The sequence below is a fragment of the Galleria mellonella genome, unplaced genomic scaffold (genome assembly GCF_026898425.1).
Source record: "Galleria mellonella isolate WM207_F2 unplaced genomic scaffold, CSIRO_AGI_GalMel_v1 utg63, whole genome shotgun sequence".
NCBI classification, from domain to species: Eukaryota; Metazoa; Arthropoda; class Insecta; order Lepidoptera; family Pyralidae; genus Galleria; species Galleria mellonella.
In genome coordinates this window covers 13,023,737-13,043,530 of record NW_026442130.1, presented here as the reverse complement: position 1 = coordinate 13,043,530, position 19,794 = coordinate 13,023,737, and the positions used below count along the sequence as shown (strand labels likewise).

At 35.6% G+C, this 19,794-nt stretch overlaps 1 protein-coding gene across 1 annotated transcript; it reads left to right on the top strand.

Annotated features, from left to right (window-relative positions):
* Positions 1-11,403: 11,403 nt before the first annotated feature.
* LOC113521882 (pupal cuticle protein 36a-like) lies at positions 11,404-18,928 on the top strand. The gene is made up of 4 exons (XM_031909934.2): positions 11,404-11,835; positions 13,882-14,384; positions 17,524-17,654; positions 18,588-18,928. The coding sequence occupies exons 1-4, from the start codon at positions 11,827-11,829 to the stop codon at positions 18,926-18,928; spliced, it is 984 nt and encodes a 327-aa protein (XP_031765794.2). The 5' UTR covers positions 11,404-11,826.
* Positions 18,929-19,794: the final 866 nt, after the last annotated feature.

The window sequence follows — 19,794 nt, the reverse complement described above, 5'->3', positions numbered from 1 at the left end:
GATTACCACTTTCCATCAGGTGGGCCTTCAGCTTGTTTGCCATTCTAAATTGTATATATAGTTAGGTTATATATGTTAGGTTACGATTCTCATATATATAATAATATTCAAGAAATAAGTGTTTGACCGGCATCACATTAGTAATCACTCTTGGACTAAAAATGTTTATGGCAACCCTTTTGCCTATAATAGTGAATTAATTTATATCATAATGATAAATATACTTACTATCATATAAATATGTATTAGGTTAAACTAATCAATATAGTTCACTCCACATATCATGCCATAAAATATATATGTTGTTCATACACATGAAAACAGAAAATTTTAACTTAAAACCAAACCAAATAGGGGGCAAAGGGATTGTTAGCAACGGAGGTTGACAGCCCCATTGCTAGCAATATGCCTTATTAAGTCGACCTCCACGTCGGCCCCCTGGAAACCATCGTGATCAATTCTTGTTGAATTCGTCACGATGGGCTAACTGGTCTACTTCATCCTCACCTATCATCCTTCACTGGTGTCCCGTCGGTGTATACCGATAGCGCGGGTGGGGTTACCATTCCATTATCATCCATTAAAAAAAAAAACAAACCAAATAAATTAACTGTAAATTCACCATTACACTTGGTATCCCGATGAAGTAATTGGCTCTAAATATTTAGGAAAACGGTATTCCCTAGCAAAAAATAACCCGTTTTCCAAACAATTGTGAAATAATGAAATACGAGTATAAGTATAAAATAATAATATTTTATAGTAACACCACAACCAATTGGCTGCACTATAATAAGTTAGAGATAATTGAGCCGGTATCAGTGTGAACGCGCACTAATGATAGTAATCGTGATATTGATTGTGACGTGTTGCGCCGGCGCATGTGAGCCTAGATTGCCTGTTCACGAGACAACGGTGAGTGTATGCAACCATTACACAAAATTATACGTATAATGAGTATCTCTTTATTTGTACGACGTTGTAGTATCGGTGCGATATTATATCTAAAAATCATATAGATATATATATATATTATATGTACTATATATATCGTCATAGTCGTAGAATACTGACGGATCTTTATATGTAATATATGTCAGATCCGCCAGTATTCTACGACTATGACAATATATATATATTTTTTTTTTTTTTTTTTTTTTTTTACAACACAGGGGGCAAACGAGCATGCGGCTCACCTGATGGTAAGTGACTACCGCCGCCCATGATCACCCACAACACCAGCGGCATTGCAGGTGTGCTGCCGGCCTTTTAAAAAGGAATATACTCTTTTCTTGAAGGTTATGTTGTCGTATCGGTTCGGAAATACTGCTGCTGGAAGTTGATTCCAAAGAATGGTTGTGCGTGGAAGAAAGTGCCTTGAAAAACGCACGGTGGAAGACCGCCACTCGTCCAGATGATTGGGATGAAACTTTAGTTTGTGGCGGGTTGTACGGTGGTGAAAATCAGCAGCAGGTATCAATCCGAACAATTCCTCAGAACACTCCCCATGATAAATTCGGTAGAAGATGCACAGAGATGCAACATCTCTGCGCAGTTTCAGTGGATCAAGCCGGACAGTAAGGCGTTGACTATCGATAATTCGAGCCGCCCGACTCTGAATGCGGTCTAACGGAAGGAGTTGGTACTGTGGCGCTCCTGCCCACAGGTGAGAACAGTATTCCATATGCGGCCTGACTTGGGCTTTATATAATTTCAGGCGGTGTTCTGGCATGAAATATCGTCTCACCCTATTGAGCACTCCTAACTTTTTGGAAGCTATCTTAGCCTTCTCCTCCAGATGACCGCAAAACTGGACGTCGCAAGATATATCAACGCCCAGAATTCCTAGACTCGACTTTTCATCAAGGGAAGTGCCCTGAAAATGAGGAGATACGACAAACGGCGTCTTTTTTGCGGTAAACGCGCAGACTTGTGTCTTTTTGGGGTTAAATTGGACAAGATTTTGTTCACCCCAGATCGAAACTTGATGGAGTGAAGTTTCGATTTCAGACACAAGTCTATTCCGGCACTCATCGGTATGTGCCCGCGAGATCTTTGCATGACCGGTATATAATGTATCTCCTGTACTGTCGTCTGCATAGCAATGAATATTACTTATCTGTAACATATCATTGATATGCAGAAGAAACAGAGTCGGAGATAGTACACAGCCTTGCGGGACACCAGCATTCAAAGGTTTTAAATCAGAGCATGCTCCGTCGACTACGACCTTAATGCTACGATCCTTGAGAAAACTGGCGACCCAAATGCACAGTCTCGCAGGCAACCCAAATGAAGGTAGCTTTGAAAGCAGCGCTCTATGCCACACCCGATCAAAGGCCTTCGCGATATCCAGACTAACTGCTAAGGCCTCTCCCTTACTCTCGATTGCCACTGCCCATCGGTGTGTTAAGTAAGCTAAAAGATCACCAGCCGAACGTCCCTGTCGAAAGCCGTACTGGCGATCACAGATCAGCTGGTGCTCTTCTAGGTACCGGAGCAGTTGACGGTTAATGATGGATTCCATAACCTTCGAGAATAAGGAAGTGATAGCTATGGGCCTATAGTTAGCTGGATCTGAGCGATCTCCCTTTTTAGGGATCGGATGCACCAGAGCAGTCTTCCAAAACTTTGGGACTATGCCCGATGAGTAGCTAAGCCGGAAAAGACGCGTAAGAACCGGAGCCAACTCTGGTGCGCACGTCCTAAGCACAATTGGAGGAATACCATCGGGCCCACTCGACTTATGGATTTCGAGGGAGAAAAGTGCTCTACGCACTGAGCTATGCGTGAATTTAATGTCAGGCATAGAGCTCCTACAACACGTGATGGTCGGTGGTGATTTCTCCCCGTCATCCAATGTCGAGTTTGACGCAAAGATGGATCCAAGAAGATCGGCCTTTTCCTTAGCGTTCTGGGCCAACGAGTCATCCTCCCTGCGCAATGGTGGAAAAGATGACTTACAGAAATTCCCTTGTGCAGCTTTGGCAAGAGACCAGAAAGCTCGAGTTCCAGAGGGCAAACTAGCCAATCTCTTGCCAATTCTACTAATATGCTCTGACTTCGCTGTGGCTATAACTCTTTTGAAAGACCTAGAGGCAGAGTTATACTTCTTTTTAAGAGCACTGGTGTTAGGATCTCGCGACGCCACACCTTTAGCCCAGGTTAGGAAGCACTCCTGTTTCAGACGAGATGCTGTTCTACAAGAGGCTCCATACCAGGGCTGGGATTTCCCGCCGACGGGCACCACAGAGTTAGGAATAAATAATTCCATTCCCTGAAGCACCACATCAGCAATGGAATCGGCAATGGCGTCGGGATCATCCAGTGTGAAGCAAACCTGCCTCCATGGGTAAGATGCAAAAAAAATCCGCATCTCATCCCAGTCTGCTGACCTGTAGTGCCAAACACGACGTCTACCCGTGGAACGTGGTGGAATCGGACTCATGAGAGGCACCTCGCTCCGCACCAGACTGTGATCCGACGATCCAAGCGGAGCTTCGACGGAAATCACATAGTTGTCTGGGTGGGTGGTCAGCAGAAGGTCCAACAGTGAAGGTGAATGGTCCAACACATCAGGTATTCGCGTAGGCGAGGAAACAAGCTGCGTCAGACCATAAGCCAAAGCAAAGTCATGAACAGATCTTCCCGCATAGTCGGTTGTACGTGAACCAAGCCATTCGGTATGGTGGGCATTAAAATCGCCAAGAATCACGACTTCAGCGGAAGGAATCTGTTCGAGCAGGGAATCTGTAGCCATTTGGACGTGCTCAATGAGTTGGTCGGTTTCGATGTTACCGCTGTGGGACCTGTATAGGCATGCATAGACGCGAGGATGGTCATTGCAGTCTACGCGCAGCCATAAAATAGACAGGTCCGTACCTTCAAGAGTTCCAAGGCGGCGACAGCAGATATCCTCTCTGACATACGCGCATACACCGGCACGCGAAACAAAACAATGTTCAAGTTTATAGCCCGGGTACGTCAGGTATGAAGTTTCGTTTGGAGAGGATATCTGTGTCTCCGTTAGAAAGAGCAATGCCGGCCGCGCCGTTTCTAGGTGGTGGTGGACAGCGTTTAGGTTAGAATGTAATCCCCTGATATTGCAGAAGCTCACATTGAGCGAAGGGGATGCCGTAGAAATCTTGCTCCGTTTGCCCTTGGTTCCAAAGAGCGGAATTTTGCCCCCCCCAGAATACGCAGGGCAGCCCGAGCGTGGTTGCTCGAGAGAGGATTCTCCAGCAACATGGTTACTGGTACCTCCCTGGGGTATGTTATTTTTTTTTTTAATTCCACTGCCATGGTTGCGTGTTGTAAGATAGGGGGACGGGGTTGGGGAAAGGATTTTAGGAATAGGAAAGGGATGGGTATGGGATGGGTATGGGATGGGCCTCCGGACTCCCTCACTCACCATACGTATCCGTATATTGCCGTGTAGTCCTGGCAAAAAATAGGCTAACAATTCCTTTTTTCGGGGTGTCGTAAGAGGCGACTAAGAAATTTAGTGGTTGAGGGATGAACAGCAGCGTCCCTTTTAAAATATCTCCAAAGCCTAACTCCAATCCGCCTGTCAAGCGTAGCAACTACTGGCAAAACCTTCCAAAGAGGAGACTTGTTATGATGATGATGATATAACAATGTTATTTTAGTAATTACTTAATTAAAAAAAAAAATAGATAAATTGCTTATTCACCAATATACTCGTAAGTACACAGTATTTGTACTTATAAACAAAAAACACCTACGTAGCTTAATAGTGAAAAGGCATTAAACTTGGTATGTTTCCGCAGTGTAGAAAAATAGTAATTCTTTATACAGTAATACAGCTGCGAAGTACCTGCACTGCTAATATTGTTTCGTGTAGCAAAAAAAAACTTAATATCAAAGGCAGTGACACCTCATTATTTATGAATGAATAAGTATACTTTATTTGCATTATACAATATAGGAAATATGCAAGGCAATTTACAAACACAACGATACAAATTATATACATATATACACACACATATATACATACACACACACACACATACATATACATATCAATCAAACAAAATAATATAATCCCATGCATATATGTTAAATATGTACCCAATACTAGGATACATATTAATAATTATTTATGTAGAAGGAAGAGGGACAGTTAGCAATAAATCCTATCAAACCAGCTTCCTGAATATAGGATACCTCCTGAATATACCCTATAGGGGAAAAGGGTTTGTTAATAGTGCTGACTACCTATTGTTAACAATATACCCTGTTTTTATTAATGGGTGAAAATGGTATGGTAACCCCGCCTGCGCTAACGGGATACGCTGGCGGAGCACCAGTGAAGGGTGACAGATGAGAATGAAAACAGGCCAGTTAGCCCATCATGATGAATTCATCAGGAATTAACCATGATAGTTTCCAGGGAGAACCGCGAAGAGATCGACTTGGTTGGGTATATTGCTGGCAATGGGATTCTCAGTCTCCATTACTAACAATCCCTTTCCCCCCAATATACCCTGTTAGGTCGACCGCCACGTTGTTCCCTCTGGAAACCATCGTGCTGAATTCCAGGTGTGTTCATCACGATGGGCCAACTGACCTGCGTTTTCATTGTCACCTATCATCTCTCACTGGTGCACCGCCAGCGTATATTGTTAACGCAGGTGGAGTTACCACTCCATTGTCAACAATTAAAAAAAAATACCCTATTAACCATCCAAGGCGATCTTACTGAATTCGACACGATGTGCCTGTTCTTATCCTCATTCATTATCTCACTAAACTAAAGGGAGTTTTGCTGGTAGTTGCCACGTGTCGCAAGGTAGGCAACCGCAGTTAGGCTTTTGGTGATATTTTAAGAGGGACGCTGCTGCCCATCCCTCCACCATGAGTTACCTTAGTCGCCTCATACGACACCCACGGAAAAAGAAGGGGTGGCCTATTCTATACCGGGACCTACATGGCGCTACCTTCGCTAACATTACTGTAAATTTTTAGGAATCTCAATTTTTTAAATAATATTTAATTTAACGTACTCTCTAATAATATTATGTGTTAAAGAATTTTTAAAATCCGTTAATTAATTTTTGAGTTTATTCATTACAAATAAACAAGTAAAGATGTAACATGTACAGCAGCGGTGGCTTTGCATATTGTGTACCCGCCTGCCAAGCATGGCATTTTTTTTTTAATACAACTTAGAATGGCAAACAAGCTGACGGTCCACCTGATGGAAAGTGGTAACCATCGCCTATAGACATGAGCAGTACCATGGACATAACAGATACTGATAAAATCCTCCTTGCTGATACGTACATATAAGCCAAGGTAGTAAAAATGTGCCTATTAAAGTTAATATAAAATACTAACTCATCTTTCTATCTACCCGTGCGAAGCCGGAGCAGATAGCTAGTTCATGCAATAAATACATTTCACTTCATTTCGTTTTAAATTACGTAACGTTTATTTAATCGATCAATTTATTTTTCTAATTTGACCTTTGACCTTCGTTCGATATCTGAGATTCATTTGTATCGTTGGATTTCGGAATATGATACCCTGTCTATTCAGCTGCAACGACTAAAGAGGTCAAATGGAGTGGGGTACTTAGTACTGGGGTCTAACTACCCCACTGTTGGGGGGAAAGGGATTGTTAGTAACTGGGTCAAATAGCCTCATTACTAAAAATATACCCTGTCAGGTCGACCTCTACGTGGTTCCCCCTGGAAACCATTGTGAACAATACTTGTTGAATTCGTCACGATGGGCTAACTGACCTGCTTTCATCCTCGTCAGTCATCTATCACTGGTGCCCCGCCAGTGTATACCGATAGCGCAAACCGGGTTACCATACCACCCATTAAAAGAATCTACCCCACTGTTAACAATATGTCGTAAAGTAATTGCATTTGTATAGCTATGTTTCGGTTTGAAGGGTGGGATATAGCAATAAAATTACAGGATACTTACAGAGATCTGAGTCCTCAGGAATGGTAACCCATGGGAGGTATTATGGGCGAAACAGTATACTCTGTTATGTACACTGTTTCGCCTTTCTGCTCATGTCTATAGGCGACGGTTACCACTTTCCATCAGGTGGGCCGTCAGCTTGTTTGCCATTCTAAGTTGCATAAAAAGATTAAATACCGTTTTGCACCTTTGTTTGGTTTCCCACGTGGTCCCCTTGTAAACCATTATGGTTAATCCCGGGAGATTTCGCCACGATACACCGAATGAGCTGACTTCACCGTCACTCATCATCACTCACTGCCAGCCAAAGTGGATCCTAATTTTTTTTTCTTTATTTGGAAAACGTATGATTCGATATTTATAAAGAAACTTATTAAGAATATTCTGTATTTGTTAAAAAACTAATTAAGGGCTGGAAATGTATATACAAAAACTAATTAATATTAATTATTTAAGTATGATATCAGAAATATATATGTAGCCATATATTATTTGTTACCTGTATCTAAAAGCTTTCAATTACATAACAAGCTATTAAGAGGATTTTTGTTTTTTTTTTTTAATGGGTGATAATGGAATGGTTACCCCGCCTGTGCTATCGGTATACACTAGCGAGGTACCAGTGATGGATGATAAATGAGGATGAAGTAGGTCAGTTAGCCCATCGTGAGGAATTCAACAAGAATTGTTCACGATAGTTTCCAGGGGAAACCACGTAGAGGTCGACCAAATATTGCTAGCAATGGGGCTGTCAAACTCCATTGCTAACAATCCCTTTCCCCCCATATTAAGAGGATTATGCTCGGAGACTCTTTGCGTTATAGAATCCGAAACGAGAATATCCGCAGAAGGACCAAAGCAACCGACATAGCCTGAAGGATAAGCAAAATACCCTGCAAATTCACTGCCATATCCCACCCTTCAAACCGAAACGCAGCCATGCAAACACAACTGCTTCACGGTAGAAACACGAATGGGACAGAGGTGGCCAAGCAGACGACTTTTGTACAGTCTCCCTCTGGTAACTGGAAATGTATGTGGAATTATGTTATCGTTTTTAGATTAATCTCGAGATTAAAAAGCCAGTATATACAAGAATGTAATTTAGATTTAATTATTATTACATTAATGCAATAATTTGTTTATTTATTCTTTGTTGCACAATAAAATTTAGTTCAAATGATGAGCTTAATGCCATATGGCATTCTCTACCAACTACCCATTAGGTAAAAACAGAAAGCGTATGAAGGGCAGTGGTGGTAAACAGTTATATAATATATAGAATATATTAGCACAATGATAGACATGTTGCAATACAGATATGTGGCCGTATGGTCCCGGCATAGAATAAACCATCCCTGCCTTTCCCGTGGGTGTCTTAAGTGGTGACTAAGGGAGCTTAATGTTAGAGGAATGGACAATAGCGTCCCTCTTAAAATATCTCTAAAAGACTAACTGCAGTTGTCTACCCGCCTACCAAGTTGGCAACTACTGACAAACCCCCTATGGGGGAGGTTTATGTTCAGCGATGGATAGATAACAGGTGAAATGATGATGATGAGACATAACACTTTAACCCTTCTTTGCATGATCTTTTTATTGGTGAAAGAAATCAAGGTGATATAATTCATGTTCAAAATTCAAGGAAAAATGGTTAAAAAAATAAAATTTGAAAGCTATGTTTTTTCTTTCTGCAATGGACAATAATAAGGTATCCAGACACGATCAATTTAAAGTGAACTTGTTCTTTTATATAATTTTTGGTAATTCAATGTTATGATGGAAATTTCTACTATTATGCACAGAAAGGTTAAGGCATTTTCTATCTGTCAAACATAGGTAGTATATCTCTCTAATATATAAAATTCTGGTGTCACGGTGTTTGTTACTAAACTCCTCCGAAACGGCTTTACCGATTTTCATGAAATTTTTTGTACATATTGGGTAGATCTGAGAATCGGCCAACATCTATTTTTTATATCCCTCAATGATAAGGGTGACCCACTTCTAAAATTTTTTTTTTATTTCTTTGACAATTTTTTTTTATTTTTATTTTAATATGATTTAGCATTGAAAAATACATACAGCTTCAAATTTTCACCCCTTTACGATCAACCCCTGTTTTTTAATCGCGATATTTATAAGGTAAGATTTATAGGTTGCAAGATGGCAATCCAATATAATAATTGTAGTAGGATACATTTTCATGTATAGTGCTCGAAATAATGTATATGGTAAAACAACGTTTGCCGAGTCAGCTAGTAATCTAATAATATAATTTAATACTAATCGGATTTATAACGTGTTTACTGTCATAGCTACTTACAGCAGAGACCTCCCCATACAAATTTAATTATATGCTCTAATTTCAAAATAATAACATATAAGCACACTTATGACCTTAACCATTACAAATCATTTATCAGATAATTGTAATAAAATCATAGGAAGCTGATATACTTAAGTTTAAAGGTCGACGAAGCGTTTCTCTCGCAAGGTCACCCGTTTGGGAACATTGAGTGTCCATACTTGCAATTAATGAGAGCATTCAGTTCATATTTATTTCATATGAGTACGTGTTATGCGATAGTGTAACAGTCAGATATCCCTGTGGTAACGGAGAAGAAAGTTTGAGGAACAAAAAATATGAAACATATAATTTTTTTGTACCCCTAACATCATAAGAGGCGATTGTGTAAAGCGCACTGTACCTATATCAATGCATGAATATACAGGGAGTTAGTGTTCCTTATAGGAGTCTATAGGTGAGGCCTATGTCCAGCAATGGACGGATGATGGCTGAAATGATGATGATTATGATATATTCTACACTACTTTGTAGGCGCAAATTTCAAAAGTAAGAAAGACAATTTTTGTTTATTTATAACAGCTATAATATACATATATATATATATATATATATATATATATATATATATATATATATATATATGTATATGTATGTATGTATGTATGTATGTATGTATGTATGTATGTATATATATATATATATATAGATAACGAAAATTCATATTAGGTACGGTCTAGAATAGATGATTGGGCAAACACAATTTTGCATAATGCCACAACAAATATACGGACAGAAAGACAGACAAAATGTAAAAAAAAATTGGCTTCTGTTGGTTTTATTAATACCCCTCATATGACAACAGACTATAGCTTTGTAAATTATTTGCTACTATTTTCTAGAGCTATTTCGAAACCTATCAATAAAAAAAAAATACTAGTAGAAGGTAGTATATCTTCTTAAATGCAGATTCAGAATAACACTTAAATATTTAGATAAAAAAAACCTGTTGCATAAATTAATATACATTTTTTATCCCTATTAATACTTATTTGTACTTGATATGTTCTCAATTTACATATTAATGAGATGTTGAACAAAAAATATACAAAAATAAAAATGCGGGTATAAGATGCAGTTTATTAATAACTGGACCTAGTACCTATATTTTAATTGCACATGCACATTATTGCGGAAATAGAAAAAAATAAAACCTAAAATCTTATAAAAACTGCGTTATAAACATAGTTATATATTAAACATGTTTGGGCTTCGTTTCATAAATTAATTAATTAAAGAGTCAATAATTAAAATTGTTTCTTTCATTATGGTACTAGATTTTTTTATTATATTGACAAATATTAAATTGCTTTCCTCTATCATGATATCCCATTGCTGGGCAAAGGTCTCCCCCATTTTCTTCCAAAACTTTCTGTTTGACGCCACCTCAATTCAGTCCCTTTTACTCATAAAAGAGGTTTAGGTCTATACACCATTGCTTCCTGGACCGGCCTCGGAGACCCTGTCCATCAGTAGGCACAAGTAACTTAGGAGATATAAAAAAATGATGTGAAGTGTTTTTAATAGTGTTTTGGAAGTCACTTAGAAATAAATAAGACGAATTTATTTATAATATATTTATGATAAATAATAAATTTGTTAGAATATGGTACAACAATATGAAAGCCGGAGGGAGAGTTTGTACAAAAGTTGTTTGCTTGGGCACTTCTGTCCCAATCATGTTTTTACTGTGAAGCAATTGTGTTTGCATGCCTGTGTTTCAGTTTGAAGGGTAGGATATGGCAGTGAATTTACAGGGTACAGAGGAATAACACCTGAGTCCTCAGGAATGGTAACACATGGGAAGTATCATGGGCGAAACAACATACTGTCTTATATCCACGGTACTGCTCATGTCTATAGACGTCGGTTATCACCTTTCCATCAGGTGGGCCGTCAGTTTGTTTGCCATTCTAAGTTGCAATAAAAAAAAAGTAGTAAATAAATTCCCATCATATCCTGCTGTTTCCGGCGTACAAATATTTAAAAGCAATACATAAAGAAGCATATAGAAGCATAGCAGTGGAATGTAAATATACAAAGGTGTGTCTTAACTGCGCAAAAATTCTCTTCCAGCGAATTAAAAGTGAAAAAAAAGGCATAAATGTTTAGTTTACTACAATTTTTTTCGTTGAATCATTATGTTGCCACTGGATTACCTTTTTCTATTCTTTGCCTAACAAAAAAACTACTTGTTAAGCAAAACGACGCAGTTTAAACTTACTCAACATTGTTTACTAGCGCATAACATCATCCATTACAATTATAAGATGGACCGAGTTCGTGAATTATACTCCGATTAAGCAATACCGAACCACGACTTTTGAACAAGAGCATCTTATAATATCTTACAATATTAATACATATCTGTTCCTCTTGTATGAATTAGTATAAATATTGTACTTAATATGGCACGTTATCAGTTCATATTAGTCCAACTGTGTGGTAGCTTCTCTATAGAAAAAAAAAAAAAATAAATAAAAAATAAAAATAAAATGAAATCGGTGAGTGATTTAATTAAAACAGTATTGTGATGAAAATTCAGTGATCAAGTTTATAATAGATCTGTGAAGTGAATAAATTTATTGTTGTGTAGAGTAAATAATTTTTAATTTTTTAATAACAAATAGATACAATGTATCTCATGAAAGTTATTAGTATGTAGTTGAGAAACGGTAGAAAATTTACACAAAAATTAAACAAAAAAATAATAATAATAAAAATACGACAATGAAAATATAATTGTTAAATATATTTTTATTGTCGTATTTAATACGTCGTGATATGTATTTATAATAAATATAAATTAAAATATAATATAAATGCTGCATGCTTCTGGTGTAGTGGGTGGTCATGGGTAATAGCTTACCATCAGGTGAGCCACATGCTCATTTAACCCTGTGTTATAAAAAAAAATCTGATTGTATAGCGAATGACACTTGTTTAGATGTAAAAATTCTGTCAATACTCCATTAAATCCAAGTTTGTTCAGGCATTTAGAAGTTATGGTGGAATAAAACTACATGCATAAACCTTGAAAACATTATACTCCTTTTTTGAGCGGTCGGTACGGTAATAAATAGTTAAATAGTTATAAGCAGGCATACAAAGATAAAATACTTACTCCTGAGAACATCGTTTTAATTACTGTACATTAGCTTAAACTATTTACAGCTGTCTTTTTGTTTTTGTCATTGCCATGTCATAATCCCCGATGCAAAAAGTAGGAATTTTATAAGTCTATGTATGTACCTGCGTATCTGATATTTATATATGTGTGTTTGTCTGCGACGTCACAGCTCCTCAAATGGATGAACCGATTTGATACATTTTTTTTCTGTTTGAAAGCTGACGTAACTGAGATAGTTTTTAGTTATAATTTATGCGTTTTAAGATACATTTTCTATTTGATGAAGGGATAATACCAACTTGCACAAGTTCGATTCATTTAAAATAGGGTATACCGTTAGTTCGATAGCATTTATAAGAGATAGTAACCTTGATCTGATGCTGCAGTATTAAATAGTCTGCAGGATACCAACTCCTCAGCAACTTACAGCAGATATAGCATGTTTGGGCACATTAGGAAGGTCTCAATGGGTAGACGTGAGACAAATGATCGGTGCCTTAGCTTTTCATATTTTTTGTCATGTTTTGGGTTATTTTAATAAATTTAACTTGTTAGTATATTAAATTAACAAATATAACAAATGTTACCAACAAATATATTTTGCTTTGTACAAAAATACAGCTTCATTTGTTACAAAATGCTAATAAATGACGAGATATCAAAACGTTTGAATTTTCGTGTATGCAGTAGATTTTACTTTACAATAATTTTTTTTTAATACCACAAATGTGGCAAACAATCATATATTAGGGGTGTCACGTACGCGATTTCGACTCTAAAGAAACCTTAATATGCCTTTTTTGAAGAACTCCATACGGTGCCTATAAATTTCAATATTTAACAATAATATATTTGATTATATTAAATAAATGTTTAAATGATGTATTTTTACAACTAAAGGGACATATTTCAGTTATTTTTCAGTTATCTACTTATGAATCCTTTAATATTAGTCAAAATTTGTAATGATGAATGAATGGATGTTTGTTACTGTTTTACGCAAAAACTATTCTATCAATTCCGTTGATTTAAATCAAATTTGGTATATGCATAGGTTAAAGCTTAACATAGCACATATAGTATTTCATATATTGATTCACGTGGGTAAAATCGCGAGATAGAGCTAGTAAGTTCTAATTTTCTAAAAATATAGGTTACAGATTGAACATATATTAATCTGAAATCTACTTATCAGTTATTGAGTAAACATATTGCATATTGTAACAACAGATAAATCCTACAGTTATGTGATATATTTAACCTGAAAAATAGTAAAATAAAAGTTTTCATATTTCAATTCAATTTCCAACGAGATATTTATTCACTTTCGTGACTTACTCTCGATTAAGTTACGTCTGTTACATTTAGCCTGATATTCATTTGGTAATCGTTAATTAAAACTTTTAATTAAAAATTTCAGTTAATCCTTCTCACTGTATGTGCTTGGGCCAGTGCTGCCAAACTGGACAATACTTATCTGCCTCCATCTAACGCTCAGTCATCAGGAGGGTCTGGAAACTTCTTGCAAGCACCAACATCAGGGTCCTCACAATTCCAGGGCCGTGCTCCTTTCGGTAACGGAAACGGTGTTAACGGAAACAACTATGCAAGAAATAACGAATTTGCTCCAAATGGAAATGCCTATTCCCAGAACGGAAATGGTTTTACCCAGAATGGTAATTCTGGTCAATACGATAACGGTTTTGGTGATTTTGAGAACCGACCGGAACGTCCTCAAGCTGCATTCGAGAGAAACGCTGCTATTCTTCGTCAAGATAATTCTAACGATGGAGAAACATATTCCTACGCCTATGAAACGGAGAATGGAATTTATGCTGAAGAAAGTGGTGTAGCTACAAACGGCGTAGAGGCTCAGGGTGGATTCTCTTATACTGGTGACGATGGACAAGTTTACAGCATTAGGTAAGTTAATTAGGTTGTAATTTAAATATGTAACCATAAAATATTACATCAATTAACTCAATTAATTTAGCAACCGCGATATCCTTATCTTTACTAACGTTATAAAATGTGAACGTGAGTTTGTTTATTACCTCTTGACACCTTAATGACTCAACCAGTCATGAAATTTCACATACTGTGGTATTTGGGATAAGAAAGATACAAGTTTTTTATTTTGGTCAACTGATAAATATATCGAAATCATGAACACAAAGTTGCAATTAAAATGTAATTATTAAAGATTGTGTTCCACGAAAAAAAACCGACATCAATTGTGACAAAACCAGTTATATTGGTCTAAAAATGAAACTACTAAACCGATTTTATATCCTTTCAGATAAAAAAAAAAATCTCTTCTCCAAAATCCAAGATTTTCCAAATCGATTTAGAACTAACAGAGTATTGAAATAACAAACGTAAACAAAAATATACAAATTAAGAGTCTTGTTCTTTTTGAAGTTAGTTGAAAATAAAAAAGTTTCGAAACCTCGCTTCCTTTCATTATATAAATATAATTATATAGAGGTTATTATTTGATTATAATTTATGAAACTATGAATTCACTTGAAAAATATTGGTAATTTTAAGTTATTCGCTTAAACATGTAATTATTGTGTATTAATTTAAATATGAAGAAATGTAACACAAAGCTGTAAAAAATTTAAAAAAGACTACCCAGTCAATGTTTACAGCTACAATACAATTCGAGATGATTTAAAGATTATAACGTTAAGATTTTACTCCACATATCTAATTCTGTTTGGGCATTTAAAAGTTATAATGAAATAAAGTAAAACTTATGAATACATTTACATAAATATAAACATATAAAACTTGAAACATGAGACTATTTCATATATTTCACATATTCATACACAAACATATGTACACTCCTTTTGTTTGGCAATCGTGTAAAAACATATTACTACTTACTTCGCGTAGTAAGTAAGCAATATGCTTTTTGTTTAATCTAGAAATGAAAGTCAAAATTAAAAATATAAAGGTTTAAAAATATAGAGGCTTAATTTTAAACATTAAAGTCCTTCCCGAATAAAACATTATCTAATGTTGGAATTAAAATTAATCAAATCACTGCAAATGCCACGAAATTAGAATTAGATTGTAATATTGGTTTACACAATAGGTCATTTCTTTACATTATACAAACCCCTAACAACTTCTTTGTTTGTTCATTTTGACCTATTACTCATTCTAGATCCTAAATAATCGTAACCTTAATTTAAAACAAGACAATAGAAATGTACTCGATCGATCGATGTATCGATCTGAAGCTTCAATTGTAACTAATGCATTTGGCATTTAGATTCTGTAGATAATTACAATTTGATCTTCTATATTGTTAAGTTTGACTAATTACTTGTTGATTTCTAAAACGATCATTATTGATCGAATATATACGAGAGAGTTTTTATACAAATTATCTGAATTGGTACTTTTGTTTTGCTTACTTATGTTTGTTGAATAGCAATTACTTATTTAATTGCGTGTTCTAATTAAAAGGAAAATGAATAAAACAAACATAAAAAAAATAATAATAGAAATTACTAGGGACTGTAAAATATATGAGAAAGGTACAATTTGTTGCAAGGATTTAAGTTAAAGTTTTGCTGGAAGAAATCTCTTATTAGAGATAAGCTCGCCTTTGTACATTATGTTTATAATGAATTGTAATTAACAGTATGTTTTGTGTACAACAAAGAATAAAGAATAAAGTAAGTTGCTAAACTGTTTTCGTTACACATTAATACTGGTAAAGTTTAGTATGGTCTTTAGGCCATAACTTTACCTGCTTCTTTAAGCACTACGGAAATAACAATTCTCTTTTTATTAAACAATTTGAAAAACGAAAAAAAAAAAATAGGACGGTTAAGTGGTAAGAATTAGTAAAATCAAGAGTCTGAGAAACTGATTTGCATATAAGAGACGAGTAACGAAATTGAATAAAGCAACAAATGTACCAAACAATCATTCTTGAATCACGGTATTCGTTTACGATTAGGCGGATCGTAAGGTTTAAATGTAATAGAAATATTCTACCGTCGATATCGAAAAATACGTGACCGAAACGTCAGTTTCTATATTTATATAAAAAAAATAATTAATATCTATCCAAGCTACATCATTTAATCGATTAATTATATATAACCAACATTACATTAGGGCCAAAGTGATATGCCAAGGTTTGGGGTAACGTATTCTTCACACATAATCACGAGCAAGGTGCAGAGTTAAAAGCGCTAATTAACTAAAATCTATATGGTTATAATAAAAAAAATTTAAAAAATTTTATAGCAAGGTCATCGTTATTAACAAGTTTAACATAGTAATTTTAGACTTCAAACACGATTTTAGAAGATAATTAATTAGTTATTTATATAATATGTGTTAGATTATAACTACGTATATAAACAATATTTCTATATCTATCTATGTATATAAAGAAGAAGATTTCAAGTACATGGGATGACCAGTGGACTGTAAAGTTATTTGATTGGGTACCTCTGTTCCATTCTTGTTTTTTCTACCGTGAAGCAGTTATGTTTGGATGGCTATGTTTTGGGTTGAAGGGTGGGATATGGCAGTTAATTTACAGGGTACAGAGGCATAACACCTCAGTCCTTAATAATAGCAAATCATGGGCGAAACAGTATACTCTGTTATGTCCATGGTACTATTCATGTCTATAGGCGACGGTTACTACTTTCCATCAGGTGGGCCGTCAGCTTGTTTGACATTCTAAGTTATGTAAAAAAAATAGTGACATTTAAGGTAAATAAAATAATCATACAGTATACAGGTTATTAAGACCAGGCAGATCAAGGAAGGAGTTGGTGTCGTGTCGTATCAAGAGGTGAAGAGACTCACTGAAAATCGTAGTGAGTGGCAAGAGCTGCACCAACAGGAGCACAGCTCTTAAATGGATAGATAGATAGATACAGGTTATATTATAGTATACCTGTGTAAGTGTAGAACAATATATAGGTACTAACTACAAGTATTATATAGATACATGTAGTATTAGATAAGTAGTTTTTAATAGATTTATTTGCCACAAATTTATTTATTTATTTTGAAACAGATACACTGCCGATCAAAATGGATTCGTCCCTCAAGGAGATCATCTTCCCACTCCTCCTCCAATCCCTGAGGAGATCTTGAGAGCCTTGGAGCAGAATGAGCGTGATGAGGCCGCTGGTATTTTTGATGACGGTGAGCATACTTTTATTTGATTTATTTATATACATTCACTTTAAGCGAAATATGAATAATATTCATATATTTAATAAAATAAATTCACGTCAAATTGGGAATTTAGTCTAAGTAACTTGGATCAACTGGAGTGGACCAACTAGGTACTAGGATATGGGGCTGGCAAGTAGTTGTGGACATCATCAGAACACAATCCGACCCGGATGTAACATTTGATGTTTACAATTATTATCCACTACGTTACCTAAACGTTGCCTTGAAAAGATTGCTTACAGCAATAAAGCCGCTATGTTGCATTCATATTAATTACCTATGTCCTGTTATTTATTTATTTATTTTAGACTTTATTTCACCTAGTAAAAAGAAAAATAATAAATACAGTTACTACTATCCATATCCAAAATTTATAGTTAATATCAAGCATATTCTCTCTCTCTTTCTTTCTCTCTTATTGTAAAAAACATTTAAGTATATTACAATTACATTCTTATAAAAATATGCGTCATGTGGTCCCGGCATACAATAGGCCATCCCTATCTTTCCCGTGAGTGTTGTAAGAGTCGATCGACTAAGGAGGGCGAGGGATGGGCAGCAGCGTCCCTCTTAAAACATCTCTAAAGCCTGATTGCAGTTGCCAATCCGTCTACTAAGCATGGCAACTATTGGCAAAACCTATTAAACCTAAAAACCTAACCTAAAAACTATTGGCAAGGGGTAAGCTTACGTTCAGCAGTGAAGATAAAGGCTGATATGATAATGATTATTATTATATATGGCTATACGTGACTGGCTTCTTTTTATGAATACATTGTCATTTATTATGCAGTAAAATCATAAAGGATGACAATTTGAAAGAGTTTGTATACAAGTCTATTTGTATAAGAATGATTCTCAAACGTCTATGTCATATAACATCAATTTTATAAATTACAGGATCTTACAACGAAGCGAAATACGGCAGCGGTGACCAATACAACGGAAACTATAACGGAAACAGTTTTAACGGAAACGCTTACAACAACCAAAACAACTATGACCAAGGCGATGATGACAGCGTAGTCACAACATCTGCTTTGTTCCGCAACAGCCCAAGAAACCAAAACTCGAGAAACTTTGGTGCTAACTCTCCCAACAGTGGTATTGGTGGTTCAAACGGTGTCAACAACGCTTATTTGCCGCCTGTGGCAAATAACGGAAACGGGCGTAACGGAAACGGTTTCGGTAGCAGGAATCGTCAGCCCACTTACAATGAACGAGACGGCTATAGATTTTAATCGATTATTGTTATATAAAATTATTGAAAAAAACTTAATTTTATAATTTTTTTTTTATTTATGTAAACCTCTACAATATAAATTGTTCTACCTATTCTATTAATACTATAAATGTGTGTGTGAGTTTGATAGATGTTTGGATATATGGACATTTGATTATTTCAATGGATTTGAACAACATTTGGTACACAGACAGATATTATATATACTTTATATATAGAGTACTTTTTGTACTAAGTCACACGTAAAATGCCACAGTAAAAACCTAGTTAGTCACTATGTTCAAACGACTCAACAGATTTAAATAAAATTTAGTACGCAAATGGATCACACAATAAACTAACATTGTAGAATAATATTCATCATAATTAATGCGAGCAAAGTCATAGATTAATGATAGTTTATTTTTTATACCACGAAAGTTGTAAATAAGCATACAGCCCGCCTGATGGTAGACGGTCACTGTAGCTTATGGACGCCTGTAACACTAGGGGTTTTACGTGTGCGTTATCGATCCTGAAAAAACTTTTAATAGTAGGTAAATGTGCCTTACAATTATATTAATTACCTGGCACTCAACCCAGTATTATGTTAAGTGAAATGATTAAATCATCAATTTTCAAGCAAAAGGTAAAATAAAAATTATAAATTCTGAAAATCATGAAAAAAATTATGAAAATCAATAATTCGAGATATAACTCCACACAAACAATCAGACAGCAGCATACCTCTGATGAACGATTACTTATAAATTCGTCTTATCTAAATCTTTTCGCCTTTTTCATCTATTTTAATTCAATTACTAATTTATTTGAATTTAGTAGTGTAGTATTTAGGGTATTTTCTATATTAAATTATTAAGTTTG